At 41.8% G+C, this 22,745-nt stretch overlaps 1 protein-coding gene across 5 annotated transcripts in view; it reads left to right on the forward strand.

The window, feature by feature from the left end:
- Nucleotides 1-22,745, forward strand: part of ABCC4 (ATP binding cassette subfamily C member 4) — a 264,459-nt gene that overhangs the window by 230,630 nt on the left and 11,084 nt on the right. For 4 of the 5 annotated variants that reach the window (XM_058681819.1, XM_058681841.1, XM_058681833.1 and 1 more), the window contains 4 exons: nt 1,434-1,523; nt 9,869-10,041; nt 10,473-10,578; nt 19,426-19,560. In XM_058681819.1, the coding sequence (XP_058537802.1) occupies nt 1,434-1,523; nt 9,869-10,041; nt 10,473-10,578; nt 19,426-19,560 (504 nt within the window). The remainder of the gene's footprint in view (nt 1-1,433; nt 1,524-9,868; nt 10,042-10,472; nt 10,579-19,425; nt 19,561-22,745) is intronic. The other variant, XM_058681826.1, reaches the window with a different exon arrangement.

A 22,745-nucleotide genomic window follows, 5' to 3' on the forward strand; every position in this document is an offset into this window, starting at 1 on the left:
GCTTATGAGAAAGTTAAGGGTAACTTTTAACTGGGGCTTGGGATCGTGCAGTTCAGTAATTTATTTTTGAAACGTTGAATGACCAGTGATTTTTCAGTGCTTTTGGGCATATTGGCCACTTAACTTTATAAAAATGATGTGTCCTTTTTAAATGTCTTTCAATATTTGGAATTTGCCTTTAGGCATGCACATTTTTTGGTGGCCCACGTCTCTGTCTTCTGCATCCATTTGTCCCTCCTCAGTCTTAAAATTGAGACCATAGGAAAAGACGGTCCAGGAGGCTCTCTGAGTGTCATTCTTCTTCGCGGCTTGAGAAAAGTTTACCTTCTTAGTCTTCTCAGGCTTTTGAGAAGAGAGGAGGAATAGTCCAGCCCCAAGGTCAGGCAAGGCAGGCAAGATTTGAGGCTGGCGATTCCCTCGAGCCGTGCTTGGATGCCTGTGGAAGAGTCCAGTCTTCTCTGATTCCCCCCATCTGTGTGCATCTCGGTGCTGTACCACCTCTAGTGTCTGCTGTCCGTGTTCTTACGGCCTGGGTTATCAGAGCCTTCCAGAAGAAAACGTTAATGGCCTACCTAAGGTTATGCACCAGATTCTCTCCTGAAACCCAGAAGGAGGCATATATTGCAAGAGTAATTTAATTGTGGCTCCTCCTGAAGCACATGAATAGGAAGAGCTATTTAAATTAAAATCATTTTATTATGACGCACGTCACAATGGGTTTCAGGTTATCCTCCCCTTGCAGTTAATAACGAGGTTCTGTGAGGCATGTAATCCTGATGCACAGACAAGATAATGTGGGGATTAGCTGATGCAAAACCATAGGCATCTCCTCGAGAATAAAGGCGCCACTGGGCCCATTAGTTTACATTCTCTTTGGACAAAAAACAGGATGTCCCCTTTGCACATGGGGACAGATTCCCAATCCAAGAAAACTGTTCTACAGAAGGAGGAAATATCCTGGCTTCTTCATCAGTGCAAATGGGAACATACTTGAGAGTTTGCTTTTCTAGTCACAAACGTCAACTAATCGTTGGTGTTTTCCAGTGTCACACCAGGATTGATAATAAACTCACATCTCTTGATATAAAGCCCCTCAAATAATTATATCCTTGTTTTTCCTGTTTAAGCAGATATTACTAGGAAAGCATTTTCAGAAACCAAACCTTCATTTCTCTTCTTCAGTTTCTTCTTAAGACGACACACTTCAGCAGTTTCTTCTGTTAGTGTTCAGTGGTCCGGAAGACACTGGGGGTCAAACTTTTTAGGATGGAAAATTAATAGATATACTATTTTGTAAACAGGCATCTGCAACCTTCGTGTTAATGATTATAGTGAATTCTGGTTTTTATATTTTAATTCTGTTTTGGAATTTAGCATCGAAATAAAATGAAAAGAGGCTACAGTAATAACATTCACTATTCTGGAATATTTAGGAACCTGTTTTATTCACTGGAACAATGAGGAAAAATCTGGATCCCTTTAATGAACATACAGACGAGGAACTGTGGAGTGCCTTAACAGAGGTAACTTATAAAATGCAATTATTTTAAACTTGTTACCATCAGTATATATGTACGTACTTCTGGAACATTGCAGGTAGTTACTGGGAACTTAACTGGTTTAACTGTCGACCACCCAGGAGAACATTGATGACGTGGATATACTTAAAATGTATGTATTGATGATGATGCAAACCAAAAATAAAGTGTCTCATGTTTTCACAGTTAACTTTCTTCCTAGAATGCAAAGCAACTAGATACGTATCTTACTTGTCTTCAGCAAAGCTTGAGGTTATATTTATGGATTCAAGTTTTGGTGGCCAGTTAGCCTGCAATGTATATTTCACTTCTCTGTTCTTAGGGGGCACCCACTAAATAGAGACAATCATGGTTTTTCATTATTAACTGAAAGATAAATGAGCTCATCCTAATGAAATGCTTTGAAGTTTTATAAGAAAGTGTTTGTAAAGGTAAATAATACAGCTAGAATGTGTAATAATTATTTTTGACAAATGTGTCATTTTAATGCTACCGAGTAAATGTAGGTAACAGGACCCCAGAACTTTTGCTAAGTTTTTATACCGATATATTCATCTCTAGAGGATTTTCTATTATTTGTGCAGTGTTTCCATTTGGACCATCTCTTTGAAATTCCCTGCCCTTGCATGGAAGGGCATGGAAGGATATTGGCTGTTAAGATGCTGTTGGTTTGTATATTTTAACACTAATCGTTCTGTGTATTTGCCCTCATTCTACAATTGATTCCAAGCTCCCGGAAGTCAGAAACCACATCATACTTCCAAATCTTAGACTTCTAATCCCTCATGGGACCTAGCTCAGTCTTTTGCTTTTAAAAAGTCAGCCCTTAAGGGGCACCTGGGTGGTTCCATCAGTTCAGTGTCCAACTCTTGATTTTGGCTCAGGTCACGATCTCACAACTGTGTGCCGACACCGTGGAGCCTGCTTGAGATTCTCTCTCCCTTTCACTCTGCTCCTTTCCTGTTCTCTCCCTCTCTCTAAAAAATAAATAAATAAACATTTAAAAAGTACCTAATAAATAGGTACTAAATATTTGATCTTTTCTTTTTGGGAACGTGTGGCTTATTTCTTTTAAAAAAAAAATTGCACAGGGGCGCCTGGGTGGCGCAGTCGGTTAAGCGTGCGACTTCAGCCAGGTCACGATCTCGCGGTCTGTGAGTTCGAGCCCCGAGTCAGGCTCTGGGCTGATGGCTCGGAGCCTGGAGCCTGTTTCCGATTCTGTGTCTCCCTCTCTCTCTGCCCCTCCCCCGTTCATGCTCTGTCTCTCTCTGTCCCAAAAATAAATAAAAAACGTTGAAAAAAAAAAATTAAAAAAAAAAAAAAAAAATTGCACAGATCCCAGTGACTGATCACTCACGTTGTGGCGGTTTTGCCTCAGTGTGTTTGTCATTTAGTGCCACCCTTCCAGGGAACACTCTGAAATCTTTCAGTTTATAGGTGAGCTGTGACTGTGAACGGGGAGAGTTGGAAGCTCGACGGTTTCCTGCCAGTAATTCTGGTTTCTGAAGGCATGTCAGTGCTGAGTCTTTACACACCCACCCTGCTTTCCAGTAACTGAAGGGATTTTATTTGCCTAAATTGGGCCGGATACTTCACCTTGTCCTTCCTACTTGAAAGCACTTGATCTCTGATTTCAGTTAAGTTTGTGAGTCTTTCTCCAGTGAAATTCTAGAAGAGGAGGTGTGTAGAACAGCAGTTAGCCATCAAACCTAGGGAAAAATAGGACGATCCACTGCTCTTGAACTCCTGTGATAAATTTAATGGTGTAATTGTGGCACACCTTAATAAAACAGGAATTACTGGCAAATCATTTTTCTCTTTGTTTCAGAGCTTGAGATCTCTCCTCATAGATTCCCAGATAGTAAAATTACTCTAGAAACACATTGTCCCAGGACCATGAAGAAATGTTAATTAGGAGACAAACCATATAAAATCTTAGAACTTTGATCATCACTTGTATTTCATCTTCTTTCTTCTGCCAAAATTAAAATAAAATTGAGTAGCCTGCTAGAATTCTAAAAGTGATGTGTTGCAAGTGGTAATGGTAAAATTTACCTTTATTTTCAACTGCATTTGTAACTTCCTGTAAATAGGAATAAACATGATGGTTTAACAAAGTAAAGTGAGTGGTTTTCGTGTGTTGCTTATGCAGCTGACCTCATTGCTTCGGCACTACCTCTCAGAGTGAGAAGTCATGCCAGAGTTGTATTGCTCTAGGAATTGTTTCTTCGTGACGTGTGTATGTTTTTCAACGAAAGGTTTGGCAGATTTTCTTAAAACTTGGATATGTCATTGTATTTTACAGTATGATTCCAGCTGTTTCAAGCATATATAGATTCTGGAACATGTACCTGATGAAGGCACCAAAACATAAACCTTGCTTATTTGGGGAGTAATGATAAGTGATTTTTTTTCTTTTCCTCTTTGACTTTTCTGCATTCTCCAGATTTTCTCTCATGCACCTTATTGCTTTTATCATCTGGATCATACTCCTGGCAGATGAAATGCAATAGACCTTTTCACAGTCATTGTAAGGGTTTCATGAGCCTGCTCAGGGAGGTTGGGATCATTCTGTAGTAGGTCAGGGACTCTTCACCTGGATTCCTTAGAATCTCCAGGCCTTTACACTATGGAATAAGAATCTTCCCTAAAAATTGTACCCATGGTGTAGTGTATGTGCATTTACCTGGAGAGACGCCATACAGAGGATTCAGCGTACAAGTCTAATGCCATTCAGATTCTTCTGGATTTATCTTATTCAGTCTACCCATCGTCTCCGTGGCTTGCTGCGTCCCTTTACATCTGAACCTGAGCATCATAACCAGTCCTGCTCTTTAACAGATGGCAGGAGACCTGGTATCTTTGGCAGCTCCCTATAAGGTGGACTGAACACCCTGGTCAGCTGGTCTACAAGTGATGCCAAACTGGAAACTGGAACCCAAGTTCACAGGGTCGGCTTGAGAGCCAGTAAGAGAGCACTACTATTTTCTCTTCTTTAAGAACTTGAATTAAAAGGAAAAGATGCTTTTTTTTTTTTTTTTTAAGTCTTCTTAGCTGTGTTTTCTCCTCCTCTCTGGATGAGTTGGGTGTTCAGAAGGGAGACAGTTGGCCATCTCATCCAGGCTCTTTTATCATATATTGACAAATAGCCATAAACCAAAGAAAGTTCATTAGAAATTAGTAGCGGTAAGGGCACTTGCAAAGCACCAGCAGTTCCTAAATATAAGTAATGACTAGAAATGAAGCAGTTTATTAGTCAAGGGGCAAAAGATCATACCAGATAAAACTCAGAAATTCAGCGGTACGTTACTTCTTTAAAAAAAAAACAAAAAAAAAACAGCTTTAATACTGGGATATGCGACCAAGAATATGGTACATTGGGGCACCTGGGTGGCTCATTTGGTTAAGCATCCATCTCTTGATTTCGGCTCAGGTCATGATCTCACGGTTCATGGGTTCAAGCCCTGTGTCAGTTTCTTCGTTGATGGTGTGGAGCCTGCTTGGCATTCTGTCTCCCTCTCTCTCTGCCCCTCCCCTACGCTCTCTAGCTCTCTCTGTCTCTGTCTCTGTCTCTCTCTCTTTCAAAATAAAGGAACAAACATTAAAAAAATTTTTTTAAAAAGAACATGGTACATCATGTCAGAACTGTGGAGAAACCGTCTAGTTACATTCAACACTGATGGTATCTCTCTTAGAATACAGGTACATCTCATTATACAGGAAGCCAAGACCAAGAACTCTGAGCATCAGCAGTGTATACATGGGGAAATGTAATTCAGCTCTTGCTTTCCTGACATGTTGCATTTGCAGTTTCCCCTGGGCCATGTATTTTGGTCAATGGGCTCCCCCTTTACTTCATTTACTCTTGGCTTTGTTCTAGCAAAAGCCCTTGTCCACCTGTTGACTGCATTTCAGTGTCTCTCTTCTCTTTCTAGCCCGCATCAGCCTTTCTTCTTTGAAAAGTCAGAAAGTTCCACGGAACGTGGAGATCATTGGACATCTGCGTTAACCTCCTGTGAGGGTGCTGGCACCTGGTGGATTCAGTACACATAGTATATGATGATAGAAATGGATGTCTTATAAATTCAGTGTATTATTTTCAATTTTGCTGTAATTAATTATTTTCCTAAGCTTAAAAATCTGAAGTACTCTATACTAAGATAAGTCATTTTGAATACCATTATTTGACCTGTTTTCCTTAAACTATAATTTTTTTAATTAAATGCTTTGTACATTTTAAAATATTTCTTAATATTTATTTTTGAGAGAGAGAGACAGAGCATGAGTAAAGGAGAGGCAGAGAGAGAAGGAGACACAGAATCCGAAGCAGGCTCCAGGCTCTGAGTTGTCAATACAGAGCCTGACGCGAGGCTTGAACTCATAAAAACTGTGAGATCATGACCCGAGCCGAAGTTGGATGCTTAACCAACTGAGCCACCCAAGCGCCCCATATGCTTTGTATGTTTTAGAGTACAACGTTATGATATCTTGAAGGTACATAGTTGTAAAGAATACATTTCTTTTACAGTGACACTTAGTAAGAAAATAGTATTGTATAGATAATCTATATGGATATATTTTCCAATTTTTATAGGAACACATGTCACAAAATGGGATACACTTGTGGCTTCATTCACACATCCAAAAAGTACCCTTCAAGAGAGCTTTTTAGAGAGGCATCCTTATAGATTCTAGAACCCCTCCAGTCATTAAAAGAGACAGTAACTCTCTTGGAGTAAATCTCAGGAAGAAGATGGAAAATAAAACCAATGCATATGTAACCAAGTTTCTGTGCTGATATAGGTGAAGAAGAAAAATAAAGCAGAACATGAAGGGATGGTAACTGACCACATTATGGATAGATGATACCTATTGATCTCTTAGTTTGTATCAAACACTGTTGGAAACCCTACACATACTGACTCATTTTCTATTCCAACGTTAGAAGGTAGACACCTTTGGAATTATTACAGTTTTATTTAAAGGTCAAGAAGTTAAGATAGAGAAAGTTCAGGAACTTGCCCAGTTGTCAGTACTCATGCCTAGGAAGTCTGTCTTCAAGGTCCCAATTTTTTATTTAAAAAAATTTCAGGGGCACCTGGGTGGCTCAGTCAGTTAAGCATCCAACTCTTGATTTTGGCTCAGGTCATGACGTCACAGTTCATGAGATCAAGCCCCATGTCACTGACAGCACAGAGCCTGCTCGAGATTCTCTTTCTCAAAAATAAACGAACTTCCCCACTCGTGTGCACACTCTCTCTCAATAATAACCTTTAAAATAAAATAAAAAATGTTAAATCACAAGAAAGTAGAAGTAATAGTATCATGAACACACATGTACCCTTCACCTAGATTCACTGGTTAATATATTGCCACATTTGCTTCCTCTCTTCTGCAGTCTCTGTGGTGCTCAACTGGTGGAAAACAAATTGCAGAAATTTTCATTATAAGTTGCAATTCACCCTTAGATACATAAATATATACCTTATAAGATTAAGGACATCCTCCTACATAATCCTTATCTCACTCAAATGGAACGGTAATATTCTACTATCAGATAGGTTTTCAGATTCTCCAGTTGTAACTCCCACTTCCTGTGTTCTGCCTCTCTCGCCTTTTTCTCGGTTCTAGTACTTAATTACAACTTGAATGTGTGAAAACACTACAGAGGGCCTTCATGTTTGTATCATTCTTATAATCAACCCTGATTCATAAATGAAGAAGTGTGTGTCTCAGAAAAGCCTGTTTTCTGGGAAACCTGTTTATTCTTCTTCAGGCAGATACGGACAACCCAAAGGAGGATCAAAAACCAGACTAGTGGTGAGCTGTCATCTGAGTCAGGAGCAAGCATGAGGTTCTTTCTTCGAAGTCAGGCTTATACAAGTATTACAAAAGTCAGCTCAGAAGGCAGAGCTGATAAAAGCCTTGGTCAGTTCCATCACCTGGGCTATAGATTGATGAATGGGTGTCATAAAAAGAATCACCCATGAGCCCTCCTACTTGTAGTGGAAGAGGTTGACTAAAGGGACATCTTCCACTTCATAATTTTCAGTGCAAGGACTGGCCCCCACCACCCATATCTTCCTCTTTAGATTTTATATACCTTTCATGCTAATGCTGGGTACCAATACTGTATTTAATCCTAACTCACATTGCCCATTTCTGGGGATTGGACTTTGATCAAAAGCACAATAATCCCATTCACAGAAGTACTTTCAGCATTTAGGATGTTGTAAAAACACTGCTCACTCACTCTTGTGTTTTGTCATTTGACATTGTAGTTCTGTGTCCCTGCTTATTGGCCATCACCGTTTCATCCGTTGGTCTCTTAATTTGAAATGTATTTATTCTCTGTTCTTTAACTCCCTAGTGGAGCCTGAGTTTGGTCTTGTTCTATAAAATTTTCCCAGACGAGTATTCATTGAGCTGAGCTCTACCACTGTGTGGTTTCAGTTTATCTTTGGTGTTTAAGAATAAAAGTTTGTTTTTTGGAACTTAACAGTTTTATGAAGATAGATTAATATAAGCACTATCTAAACTCATAGTCTGGGGGAAATAAGATGTGATGTTGTGCCCTGTTTTTCATGAGTTTTCATTCACTGCAAAACATTTACGAGATTGAAGTAAATGAACTTGACTGGTCTAGCAGAATGGATTAAATTTGGGAAAGAGCCATCCCCCAAATAGGTTCCAGGTTTGCTAATATATGAGCTGTGGTTTGCCATTGTTTAAATTTTTTTTTTTAACTTTAAAACCTTCCAAAATGGTAAAGTGCTGACAAGATTATACCTTTAGAGAACCTTGCTTCTTGCAATAATTAAAAATTTTTTTTCTTCTCTTTAGTGTACTAACTCCTATACAAAATGTATTTTGGGAAGCTTGACTCAACCGTAACAATCCTTTTAACTTTTTTAAATGTTTAGACTACACTGAGAAAAATGGCTTCATTTTTTGAGCGATTTCCTTAATTAATCCCAAGGGGGAGGTTCCTTGTGGGCATCATGTGGCAGGGATGGGGGACACTGAGATGATTTCTTTTCATGAACGTTATTGAGAAATAATTTTATATGCCAGAAAATTCCCTCATTATAAGTGTGATTCAGTGATTTTGGTAAATTTGTAGTTAATCATCATAGCCGTCCAGTGTTAGGACATTTCTGTCACCATCCCAAAATTCCCTCTTCTCTGTTTACAGTTAACCCTCTGCCCCAAGCAACCACTGTTTTTTGCTTTTTGTCTTTGTAAATTCCTACTGTTACCTTTTATCTAAAAATTATGAAGTAACATTATTAATTATTCCGTATTTTACTTTGAGAATAGCATTATTTAACATAGTACATATTTCTCAATGCATGAACAGATGATGCCTGCTGATGGCAACAGAGAAGAGTCTTGATTCCCATTAAGCTTGTGCTCCTGGGGCACCTGAGTGGCTCAGTCGGTTGGGCTTCTGACTCTTGGTTTCAGCACAGGTCATGATCTCACAGTTTGTGAGTTTGAACCCCACTCCGGGCTCTGTGTTGACAGTAGGAAGCCTGCTTGGGATTCTCTCTGTCTCTCCTCCTCTCTCTGTCTCTACCCTGCTTGCGGGTTCTCTCTCTCTCTCAAAATAAATAAACCTAAATTTTTTTTAAATAAAACAAAATAATTGGGGCGCCTGGGTGGCTCAGTCGGTTAAGCGTCCGACTTCGGCTCAGGTCACGGTCTCGCGGTATGTGAGTTCTAGCCCCGCGTCGGGCTCTGTGCTGACTGCTCAGAGCCTGGAGCCTGTTTCAGATTCTGTGTCTCCCTCTCTCTCTGACCCTCCCCCGTTCATGCTCTGTCTCTCTCTGTCTCAAAAATAAATAAACGTTAAAAAAAAATAAAAACAAAACAAAACAAAATAATTAAAAATAAACAGGGGCACCTGGGTGGCTCAGACAGTTAGCATCCGACTTCAGCTCAGGTCATGATCTCACAGTCTGTGAGTTCGAGCCCCGTGTCGGGCTCTGTGCTGACAGCTCAGAGCCTGGAGCCTGCTTTAGATTCTGTGTCTCCCTCTTTTTCTGCCCCTCCCCTGCTCATGCTCTGTCTCTCTCTGTCTCAAAAATAAATAAAAACATTAAAAAAATTTTTTTAAAAATCCATGTGCTCCTAAGTCAGAGAATAGTTCTGGCCTGAGTTGACACAACCATCTTTAAGTAGACAGTAATTAGAAGTAACTCTCCCATTCACGTGACTGGACATGTAAGATGTGTAGGAAGAACTAGAACTTCAGAGCTCTTGTGTCTGGTGGGCTTGTCTATGTCATTACTACTTCGTTTAGGAAGAAGTCCTTTCTGCATCCACAGGTGCAGCTTAAAGAATGCGTCGAAGATCTTCCTGGCAAATTGGACACCCAATTAGCAGAATCAGGATCGAACTTCAGTGTCGGACAGAGGCAGTTGGTGTGCCTCGCGAGAGCCATCCTCAGGAAAAATCGAATATTGATCATTGATGAAGCAACGGCAAATGTGGATGTGAGGTACAGAACCGGGGTCCATGAACCTTGGAATCCAAACTTTAAATGTGGTAAATGGGAAACATTTAATGATGCTGAGAAATGTTTCCAGGTACTCTCTTTGTCCCAAAGATATCATTGGTAATGTTAATTTTGGAAAGCAGGAAGAAACCAAAAAGAAGTTATACAGTGATAACGATATTATTAGGCATCCTAAGACAGCTAGATTTCCTCAGTGCTACCCTTGATAGTTTCAAGCAAGTGGAGGGAAGCATATTTAACATCGTCATATGCAAAACAGGAAACTTCTGAATAGGTTTTCTTATACTCAGTTTTTTAAGAACTATCTCATGTTTTTGATTTTTAAAAACATTATGAAAATGTCATGATTGTTTTAGGGCTTAAGTCTGCTTCTCCTGTCTTTACTGAACTAAATCCAACTTTTTTGGTTCCAGAACTGACGAGTTAATACAAAAAAAAATCCGTGAGAAATTTGCCCAGTGCACTGTGCTGACCATTGCACATAGGTTGAACACCATTATTGACAGCGACAAGATAATGGTAAGACCCTCACCTGTGACTTTTCAGTTTTTTCCATTCATGTTCAGTTTTTCAGCTTAACCTTCCTTATACAACCTGATAGAAACCTCTAATAAGTTCATTTTCTGTTAATTTTTCCTCTCATTCCTGATAGTGACTCAGGTACTTAACTGTACCTTCATAATGTGCTATTAAATAAACTAATGATTTCATATTTGCATATTAAAAGTTTATTTGAATTGTTCTTTTCCTTTAACATGGCCAACCATGAAAATCTTTCAAATTCAAGATCTGGCCTCTCTTACAGAGGGGTAAAATAGTACTTCTCACCATGTCACAGTTGTTTCAGTATTTTGGATTCTCTTAATCAAAAAGTTACTGTTTCATTTAGGCTGCCAGGATGTTATTGGGTAAATTGCAGAATTTCTTGTCTGTCGGGATGTTCACAAGATGCACTGACAAAGGGGAGTCTATGAGGGGAGAAGCCATAGTGAGAAACACAAAGTATTTCAACAGAAAGGATTTAACGTAGGAATTGGAAGGCTGGAAAAATGGAAGAGAAAAACTGGAGTAATGATTTTAGGAAGCAGGTACTGAGCCCCAAGACAGATCTCTAGACCTGAGAACTCAGAGGAAAGACCCTAAAGACTCATGCTCAGACCTCCAAGGAGAGTCACTGCCCAGCCACTGGTTACATTTGTGAGGGACTACAATGAGACTAGTTCTCAATGTGTGTTCTAATGGAAGAAGCAGGGGTGGTGCCAGGTCCCGGGCCCCAGGTGATGTTGCAGGAGCAACATAGGCCATGGTGACCATTTGCTCTGTGTCTCACCTTCAACACCCCCTTCCCCAAGTGCCCCCTGCTGGTGGAACCCAACAGAGCACCAGCTGGCCAAAGCTCTCTGGAATGTGGTTTGCAGAAAGCAAATGAGCTGAGAGTGTAGGAAAAATGGTGGATCTGGGGCTGAGACTAGGTGACCAAGCAGCAGGTCTCTTACACAGCACAGCCAAGACTACACACAAGGCAGGCTTCAAGCTTTGGTCTCTGGAAATCTGTCCAGTATCTGCCAGGTTTGATTGGCTTTTTCTTTTTCTTTCTTAGTAATTCAGTCCTTCCTTCCTTTTCTTTTATCCTCCCTCCCTTTTCTCTCACCCTATCCTCCTATGTTTTTTCTTCTCTTTTCCCTCTTTTGCTTGCTCAGTTTCAGTTATCTTAGGATGTGGTTTTATGAAATGATAAGGAGGCCATGCCTCAAAGGAAAACCCTTTGGCTACAAATAAGCCCAAGGAATGCACGTATTATTTTCAGGGTAATTCCTAGTCCATGGCAACAGGCTGATTTTCACCTGTCTCATGGATGCTGACCGTTGTTACCAGACACCACAGTATCTGGTGGTGCTTTGATTAGTGGTGAGGAAGTAAATAAAGAAGGCCTACACAGCGTGTGAGAGGCAACAGATAGGGTTAACCAAGTTTTTGATGATCTTTACTAAACAGGTTAGTAATCAGTAATAAGCAGTAATATCCAAGCTTCCTTATGTCCAGTGAAAACAGAGATGTCCCTTTTGACTCTTTGGGCAGTTTCTGGAATATTCCCTCCCACCCCGTTTCACATGCATTGTCAGACGGGATCATCAGTGGGGGCAGTGAGAAGATAACCGGACTCTCCACAGTGAAGCGGTGCCTTCAACCTTGGCTCTCCCCAGGCCTAGACATTGTGCAGGAATGAGCTCCGACGAGGTTGACAACAGGAGCTGGGTGTTCCCAACCAAAGGGATGCTGTAGGCTTCAGGCAGCATGGCTGGTGTGGACTAGGACACCTAGAACTAGGAAGCAAGCCACTCCAGCAGACTTTTGTGAGTGACCATGTGACATTCCATGATGGCAGGACAGTGACTCTTAGATTCCAGAAACGTTGTGTGGCATTGGTAGCATCCTTATTCCTTCCTTTTGAATGGAAACTGGAAAAATAACCTTTGATTTCTACTTGCTACCTGTCACTTTGTTCTTGTCTCTCGGCTTTGTATTTCACAGATTGTCCCCAGAAGCCTCCTTTTTCTGCAATAAGTGAATGATGCTAGAATTTTCCCTGTTTGAAGTGCTTTGCCAGGCTTTGGTTGCAGTGGCAGAAAGCGGGCTTGATCTCCAGCTCAGTGAAGAGCACCTTCACATCAAACCTTTGCTCCTAAGTGTACCGTAGAGATTTATTTCAAGGTTTTGGTATTACAACATTTTGGTGATAGTAGCTTCTTTTTATCATCTCATTCTTAGAAATACTGCCACCTTGGGATGCGGATCGTTTAGGGAAACAGCAGAGAAGGACAGAATTTGACAGACTCGTCAGCTGGTCATTCCTAAATCTTGTTTTTGGTCATTCCTAAGCCTTACCCATTTGCATTACCCATCAGCATTTGACCCCCACATGTGAGCTTGAGTATCCCCTTAACCAGTGCGCCTCATTGCCATTAGCAAAGTATGTCTGTGTGTTTAATGCTTCCCGTATGAGTATCTCCTGATAAATTTCAAGAAGCTCAGATTTTTCTCTCTGGGCCAGAGGTCTTTGTCCAAATCCTTAATGTGGTTTTGCAAAGCAGTTTACAGCCCCTCCCGTCCTTTCGAACCTGGCCCTGCTGTGTTCTCTTTCTTTCCTTAAAGAGAGAGTTAAAATCGCTTATTAAAACTGTCGGTTGTCTTTTGGTTCAGCTGGATGTTGGTGGCTTAGACTAAAGCGCCAGCAGTGGAAATGGTGAGATGGTTGGATTAAGAGCAGGTAAATGACGATGTGATGGGTGGAGGCTGGGGTGTGAGGGAAGGGGCCTGAGATTTGGAGGAGTTGGGGAGACTGAGGGAGAAGTCAGTTTGGAGACAGGAAGCACAGGGTTCCTTTTAGAGTCTGTGACCATTGCTGGGAAGGACCTTACTTTCCATGGTGGGCTCTGCGTGTTCCTGTGGGGCTGCTGCTCCCACTCCCAGCTCCAGTGATGAGGGACCTTCAGTCCAGCCCCCCCCCCCCCCCCCCCCCCCCCCCAGAGCTCGTCAGGGACATCACGGGGCAGGTGAACTTGGCCACCTGCTTACATCTTGGTCAGAACTGGTTTTGGTTTGCTGACTCCTTTGACAGGGAATGGCAGGATCAGACCTCAGGGGATCCAAGTGGCACGCATTCCCTAGTTCATCGTCGGGGAATCGTCCTCTGTGTTCCATCCACGCCAGGGAGAAGCCTTCTGTTTTATTCTAGAACTTCTGATTACTAGTTGGCTTTTAGTCTAGCAAAACACCATAAATAATGTTCCTTTTGAACCTTTGATTTTTGGAGCAATCTTTTTTTTTTTCTTGCTGGCTTTAGAAATACCCATTTCCTTTCCAAAAGCAAGTGATCATCTGTTCTGTTATTCTGAAAGCTTTAGAGACATAAAGACGAGTCACTCAGCGGCAAGGCCTCCTGCTCCAGAGGGTGGCGGTCGCTCACGGAGGGGCTGGGGAAGTGACGGATGCTAATGAAGGGCATAACCACAGCCTTGTCATCGTAAAGTCGTGTAATTGCACGCGCTCACGGTGTAATAATTACATTTTGTTGCACTGGTGAATACTTCTGCACAAAGACGTATGGATATGGTTTTGTTTACTGTAAGTAAATCAAACAAAAGGCTTGTTGGGAAACAACTGTGACCTAATTAATAGCTTTGTTTATGTGTTGGCTCTCCAAAGGGATTTACCCAGTTTTGGTTCATTAAGCGCCATTAATGTGTTAGGCTTAGAATTCTATTTTACAAAGATGTTCTCTCAATTTTAACTTTATTAAACATGATGTAGTCATAATGACAGCTAATTTAATCTTCCTCATTTGCTCAGTTGCCACAAGACAGTGGAGCAAGACAGACAAATTAGAAATCCTCTTTCTCCTAATACTCACCACTGTCTCTGCGTTAAAGACAGCTCTTCCCTGTAGTTTTAGGATTAGCTGGTTACTTGTGACCTGCCGTCTCTTCAGCCAGTGGCACAGCGTTTTTTCTCGTCTCTGTGTCCCCTCAGTCCTCACTGCACCCCCGGATTCTCCCTGGTAGCAGCAGCGAAGGAAACACCGGCAGACATACAGCTGGTGCAACAACACTGCGTCTCTGCTCAGCATTTTCACTCCCAGGACTTAGGGGGTCTGGAGAAGGAAAGCCGGGGCTGAGAAACCCAGATTCCACCTCTCTGCTTATGGGCCACCTTACAGTTTTCTAATCTTTATCTCTCATCCTAAACTCAAGCCTCTTTTCAGTAGAGTTTTCCCCAGAGAAATCAAACCCACACACTGCTGTACCATACCCACCTGGGAGAGCACAAACACACCTCAGGCTACCTGGAGTTTTATTTAAATTCAATTTTTCAACTTCATGGAACTTTTGATAAGCCTGTATCTCAGAACGTCACAGAAGAGAAAAGCTCCTTAAAAAAAATACACCAGGAGATTTCCACTCATGTTTTCAGAGGGAAAAATAACTAACATGAAGGTTGAAAGCACAATCCGGAAGAAGAAATACTTTGGGAAAGGAGGTGTGTGCTTCCATACAATAGCAGGAACTTGGGGAGCTGCTGTGGCAGTCGCTGTGACCTGGCCTTCATCTTCCCCAAGTCACAATGACTGACCATTTCAAGACATAAGAGAGGGTTTTGAGTAACACTTGCCACCGTATCTTATCACAGAGAACCTCACAGCCATCCACCTTACCGGTGAGGGACCCAACCCAACTCCCAAGCTTGGAGAACTGTCCCTATGCCCCTTTGTCTCCAGGCCACCAAAAGCAGATGTCTGAAACTCAGATCTTCCCACTCTGCTTGCTGTTAAGTGGGATCTGCCTCTGTTGCTTATTGCCGATCGAAAACTTCCAGGCATCTCTTTCCTGTTGTCAGGTTTCTTCCACCCTGCCCTGCACACCCCCTCCACACCCGCCTCTCCCTGCAGCCACCCCACCATCACTGATACAGCATCCTGGTGTTTAAAATGGATTAGATTATTTTGCAATGGGTCCATTTAATTTTTATATCTAGGACAGCTCCCTGCCATATCTGCAGATACACAGGCCTGATAAGCACATCTTCATGGAGTTTATGTAACTGACTGACTCATCCAATATAATGGATTTTTCCTTAACCAGCGAGAGCACGCGAGTGATTTGAGGTTGGTGTTCCTGGAGAGATCCCGGCACCATAGGATTGCTCTCACACCAGTTTGAATGTGTGGTTTCATTTGTAGTTTAACTTGGGTTATAGGGGGCACAGCGGGAGATCACAGGAGCCTTTTCTTACAGTTACGGAAGATGTTAAAGATAAAAACTCAAAATTATACCTGTTTTTCTGTACATAAAGAAAATTTGGAGGGGCGCCTATGTGGCTCAGTCGGTTAAGCATCCGACTCTTGATTTTGGCTCAGGTCATGATCTCAAGGTTCGTGAGATCTGAGGTCTAGCACTGTGTTGGGCTCTGCGCTGACAGTGTGGAGCCAGCTTGGAATTCTCTGTCTCCTTCTCTCCCTGTCCCTCCCGTGCTTGTGTGTGAGCATGTGTGTGCTTGCTTGCTCTCTCAAACTAAATAAACATTTTTTAAAAATTGGAGTTGTTTTGTGTGCAGTTATCATAAAAGACCTGGAATCTTTGTTCAAACCAGTAAATGTAAAGGCAAAATGTGTACAGTTCTGTTCCAGGACTTTTCTCAGTCTGCGCCCCGAGGGGCTCTGTAGCGCCTGGCCTGAGTCCTGGCGGCTCCACACTCTTGTTTCTGCCAGTGCTTTTTTTTTTTTTCTTCTTCCAGTATAGACACTGGCAGTCTTTCTTCTCTCTCTTAGTATAGGCTCCCGAATGTCAGGGGCTGTGGCTTAAATCTCTTTTGCCTCTTCTCCAGCATCTGTCATGATGACACGAATGCACTTAAGTATGCCATAAATGTTTGCTGAACAAATTCAGGAATTAATGAAAGTTTACTTATTTTCCTCAAATGTGTTTTTGCCACATATTACTTGTTCTTTATTAATCCTGAAAGTTTAATAAAATTGGTTTTCTTTTTCTGTGAGTGTCTACCAGGCACACAGTAAATAATGTGAGCCCCAAGTATAATAAAAATGCAGTGGGGAATGTTTACATTTATAGGCATATTTTCTTAAGTTATACAAAGTTAATATAAGGTATTATACATATAGAAAGGTATCTTAGAAAATTGAAGTTAGGGGCGCCTGGGTGGCTCAGTCGGTTAAGCATCCGATTTCAGCTCTGGTCATGATCTCACAGCTCATGAGTTCAAGCCCCACATTGGGGGTCTGTGCCAGTAGCTCAGAGCCTGGAGCCTGCTTCGGATTCTGTGTCTGTCTATCCACCCCTCCCATATTCTCTCTCTCTCTCTCTCTCTCTCTCTCTCTCTCTCTCTCTCTCTCATAAACATTAGGGAAAAAAAAAAAGAAAATTGAAGTTAAAATTCTCATCTCCCTTATATTGTATCTGATAATAGGTAATCTAAATGTCTTTCTCCGGGAACACACATGGAAAGAATAGGGGTTCGGACCTGTGTTTGAATCCCACTTCCGCCATCTACTGATTCCGTAGCCTCAGCTAAGTTACTTAACACTTCTGCACCCTCAGTCTTCATCTCTGTCTGTGAATTTCTGGACAGAATGTATCTTGCTCATCTTTGAATCTCCTATTCTTAAAACAGTGCTTTGATATTAGGTGTCAGTATTTCCTGGATGGATGGATGGGAGAATGGAGGTTAAGAAGGAAAAAATGATAAATAGGTGGTGGGTGGAAGGGAGGGAGGGAGGAAGGGAGGAAGGACATTATGTACCCTGTATACCTTGAGAATTAACAGCAATGTCTACAAAGCATGTAGTACAATGAGTGTTCAATCCACAGCTATTTTCTTCTTTTCCAAATTCAAAAGACCACTATTTTAGTTACGAGGTGACTTTCTAAAATATTATCTTAAGGTAGTCATTCTTTGTTAAATTGCATTTATATTTAATACTCATAAGGCTCAAAGTATTTTGACCAAAATAAATCTTTTGGTCATTTATATTGTTAACTCTATTGCTTTTTAAGAGCATTAATTTTTTTCTGGCTCTGCCTTTTCAGACACTGGTCAATTCTGAGAACTGCTCATCTAGTGGCATTTGTGTATTTTCAGACGGTAGGAGAGAAAATGGAAAAATGTGCTGTTCATTCAAATTTGAATAAAGTAGGAAGTTGGACAAGGACAAAATATCAGTAAATAGTTTCATTCCATTAAAAATTGCATACAGTCTTGATAGTTGGAGAACTCCTTTTCCACCAGCTCTGGTGATTTTTAAAAGTTGTTGCTTTTGCAGAATATCAGGTTCTTCATTGTATGAAGTAATTTGATTCGTTTATTTACTTAGTCTTCAGCATGAGAGAAACCTGTATTTTAAAATTGGTTTTTTTCTTCTTCTTCAACATCAGGAGGAGTGGCTATGCTCTGTAATGCTATGCTTAAGTAAAATTACACATTTGGGGCATCTAAATTGGATGCCAAATTATAGGACGTTTTAATTATTATGTGGATGTGACAGATTCAATTATTCTTGAACTCTTTTGAGAAAACTGCCCTTAGCAGTGATTCACAGTAGTAAACACAAGATTAACAGGAAAATGCCCGTTATGAGACTTAATAAATGTTTCCGATTAAACACCACGGGACAGAATTAACTGCAATACCTAGATGTGGACAAACAGCCCGTGTCCGGCTTAAGAGTTTCAGCATATTCCCTTAAGATAAATTTACTCTGAATACAGCCTAAATGAAGAACTAAGCACCACTTAACATCAGAACTGTTTTCCTAGGTACATCATCTGGGCCAATGGTTTCAGACTCTTTTCTTCCCTCCCAAACCATTAACCAGAGCTACTAATAAGTAGAAATGCAGAGTTAAGAGCCCCTTCCTCTCCCTTTCAATTTCCAATTAGTGGCCATATTAATGAGCAATAAAATGGCTTGAAAGGCAGGCAGCCGAAGAAAGAGAAAAGGAAGCAGGAAAGATACTTGGGCAAACAGATACTCAGGTCCTCTACAATTGAGATTGGGCTGCCCCCGTGTGCTGTGCAGGCCATGATCGCTGGAATTTGGAGCTCAATTTCTTAATTACTTCTTTAGTCTTATCCAGAGAGAAAATTGGATTTCTAGAGATTTCTTCTGTGCAGAGCAATTATGCTAAAGCTGCTTAGGGAGCAGCTCTTTTAGCCAGCCTTTCACTCCCAGAATAATAAGCTCCCACCAAAGCCAACTTCAGGGCGCACCTTAATCTCGCTGACGGGTATTTTGTCCCCTCTTACCAGCTGACATATTCCAGGACCCTAAAGAAATTCCAGAAGCATTTACTCCTTTTCCAGATATTGCTCAGATTCTGTCAGACCAGCTTAGCAGCTAATTTGCTCTCAGGTCACTGCCATCTGGCCTGGATGACATCACCCTACTTTTTCATAAATTGAGTTTGATTTTCCTAAATCAAGAAATTTCCCAACTCTGAATGTATGTATAAATAACCCTCAAAGCTCAGAGTCTGAGAGCTAAAAGCACTAATAACAACCCCAAAAGCCTTTGGCAGAATATAAAACGCCACAGGACTGCTGAGTGCCCATAATCATAGTCTAAAACTTTCATTTTCTTCCTTTCCTATAACATTATAATAATAAAAGGTCGGGCTAGGCCTTTGTCTGCCTAGTAAAACAGGGTAATCAAACCGTTTAAACACCAGGCAGGCCTACCACCCAAATGGATTCTCTCTATTCTCCTTCTCCGGCCCCTTTCCGAAATATTGTCTGGCTTATAATATGTTACTGCAAAACATTGTGTGCTAATGGGTTTCTTTCTGCTGATTAACAGGTTTTGGATTCAGGAAGACTGAAAGAATATGATGAACCGTATGTTTTGCTGCAGAATGAAGAGAGCCTGTTTTACAAGATGGTGCAGCAGCTGGGCCAGGCAGAAGCCGCTGCCCTCATCGAAACAGCAAAACAGGTAAGCGGGCCGTGAGGAGCGGTAATTAAAGCTCATCTCAGCCCTTCACTCCTCGCAATCTGGCACGAGGGGTGCTCTAACAAGCACCCTGTGCCCTTCTCAATTATAAGCCTTCGGAGACAACGCTTCACGACTGGGTCTTAACAACACGTCCCAGGTTGAAGTCAGGTCTGCTGAGAATGGGCAGAATCGGTGGGGGAGTGGGGGTGCCCCAGGTGCGCATGCTCGCGTGCGCAGGCACGTGGGGGCGCTGCGGGGCGCAAGCACCTGTGCCCAAGAGGAGCGAGAGATCCAGTTCTAGAGAGGTGTCACATGTTGAACTCCATGCTTTCAGATTCTCATGTGGCACAGAACTTCCACATTTTGCAGGCCTGTTACATTTCATTCTAATCGGCGCTCACATTTGAGTTGCAAATACGGTCAAGGCACATCGAGGAAATTTTGAGAGTTTTTAGAAAAAAAGAATGTGGGATGTTGTCCATTGGGTCTAGAAATATCTAGCAGGGAAATGTGTAGGTTGCTTTTCTGTTTTATAATTTGCAAAGAAAACCACATGATACACTTCTTGCCCAGGTTTCTCCCTAATTCGTGGTGGTTTAGAAGAAGGCCTAGTTACCCCCTTGTGCTTCCTCTGCCTTCTAGATGATGAAATGGTCATTGGGATGATCAAGAATCTATGTCACCTTGGGGTGCCAGGCTCATGCTCGCTCGCTCGCTCTCCCAAAAATAAACATTAAAATTAAAAAAAAAAAAAAAAAAGAATCTCTGCCACCTTAACGCTATAGTCTGAGTGGTGCTTGGAGATGTACAAAGCATTTTCACAGAGATGCTGTGTGTGCAAGTACTAAGCACTATACGTGGTGCTGATGTTCAGTGAATAACATTCAGAGTCGGGGGTGGGAGGGAGGGGAGGGTGGGTGAAGGGTATTGAAGAGGGCATCTTTTGGGATGAGCACTGGGTGTTGTATGGAAACCAATTTGACAATAAATTTCATATATTAAGAAAATAAATTTTAAAAAAATTCAGATTATCTGGTATCTTTCCAATGAGTAATGTATTTTCTCATTCTACACGTGTGATGTGAAAACTGCAGCCTGGCTTAAGGGACTTAGCCAATGTCCTGCAGCCACCTGTAACTCTTTCTGGTACAAGGTGGGAGTTGGCTTGATGGAAGGAAGAAAGGGAAGTCAGGTGTTCTTGCCCCTTGAGGTGTGTGGTTGGGATGGCATGGGATCAGTAGTCTTGAAGCTCCCCATCAGAACTATTTCTCCCTGGGCATTATAATCATAGGTGCATTTTTCTGTTCATCCTTTTCTGCATTTCCCAGATTTTCACTGCAAGAGAAAATTACTTGTGTAATATCTTAAGTATCTATTAAAGACAACAGGAGAAAATCTGTCCCGGTATCTAACAGCCCTTGTGTGTGAGAGATTTATCCAAAACACAGGTTAAGTTCTCTTCTGTCACTGTTTCGTCTCATCCCTCCAACTCAGAAATAAAGAGCTGTAACTGCCACCGTTCGTAGAACATTTCTTCAAATGCTGCTTCATCCTCAAAAACCGTTCGGTAAATGTGTATGTGTGCCCGCAGTATCGTGCTGGGGACTAACAAACATGTCAGAAGTATTTCTTAGATATCCCCAGTATAATAAACCCAAGAGCTGAGAAGAGCAGAGATGCTCCGTTTATGTGCTGAGCAATTTGGAGGTGCGGGATGAGGCTCTGACACTCATCATGTGTAATGTAGGTTCTCTTGTCTTGGTGCCGGTGTAAGAGGCTGGGAATCTGAAGGGCGCCTGCGTGGCTCAGTCGGTTAAGCATCCGACTTCAGCTCAGGTCATGATCCCACAGTTCGTGGGTTCGAGCCTCACATTGGGCTCTGTGCTGACAGCCTGGAGCCTGCTTTGGATTCTGTGTCTCCTTCTCTCTCTGCCCCTCCCCACTTGCACTGTCTGTCTCTCAAAAATAAACATTAAAAAAAAAAAAAAAGGCTGAGACTTTGAGAGGGGAAGGAAATTGCTCAGAGTCACACAGCTGGCTGGATAATTGGCAGAATCAGAGTTTACACCCAGGGTCAGGGATGAGGAAATCTGAATTCTGAACTTTTCATAAGTACTTCCATTGTACATGAATGTAGAGAAGCCAGTGTACTGCTTTCAGGGCTGAAATGCAGAGACTTTCACCAACTGGATGTCTCCCAGTCGGTGCTTCTTTCCTCGGAAGACCCAGGCAGTCAGTCATTGGGGATCCCCTGTATAATCTGCTCGTAAAACAGCCAGGAATCTTACAAACCCCTTTGTTCTCTGACCTCAGGCATTTCACATCAAACAGATGTGTCCCCACCTACGTGTCAAAGCCTCCGTTTTAAAAATCTGTTATCATTGTGTATCATCAAGGCGTTGAGTAATGACAAATAAATCACAGATGGGTCCAGATAACAGAAGATGGTATAGTTCAACACCCTCTTTTTACAAATAGGAAGCTAAGGCCCCTTAGAAGTAAGGTGGTCCTATATATAGATAACTTACGTTAGCTCTCATTTGCAGCAGACACAGAATTAGACATCTGCTCTTTTAAGAAATGTTTTAACCAAGTGTGACATACGTACAGAAATGCTCAGAGGTTGCAATTAGAAACCTTGGGATTCCTGGTCCTGTAATCTTGCACCTAACATAGCAATATTAACGGTGCTACATTCGTATAGCTCTGTATCATTTATCTTACGTGGCTCTCACATGTGTGAGTTCACTTAATCCTCCTGGTGGTTCTTCCTTATCCCACTTCATGGACAAGGAGACTGGATTGAGGACTCACCTAAGGTCACAGAGCTGGTCAGTGGAGAGCAGAGGGCTAATTGCTGGGTGAAGCTGAGAGTTGCTGTGGTCCACATGTCCAATTTCAAAACCCTGCTCCTTTTCTCATGTGGAATCCAATGTGGGGCCAGGTTTACATAATGGCAGCACATCCCTCTGGGATCTCAGAGGCTCAGGTCACCTCTCTGGAAAGACGTAAGGAAATACGTATCCCAGTTGAGTATCTTCTTGACATTACTTCTGCACATGCTTGGACGTCTTAGAGCAGGCTGTCAGATTGTCAACTTTTTAAATGTGCAGCCATCAAATATCAAAGCATCACTGAGAATGATGACAGTAGGAAGATGGGTGTAAGTTAACAAGCTTTCGGCT

This window comes from Neofelis nebulosa, chromosome 1 (genome assembly GCF_028018385.1).
Source record: "Neofelis nebulosa isolate mNeoNeb1 chromosome 1, mNeoNeb1.pri, whole genome shotgun sequence".
Taxonomy (NCBI): Eukaryota; Metazoa; Chordata; class Mammalia; order Carnivora; family Felidae; genus Neofelis; species Neofelis nebulosa.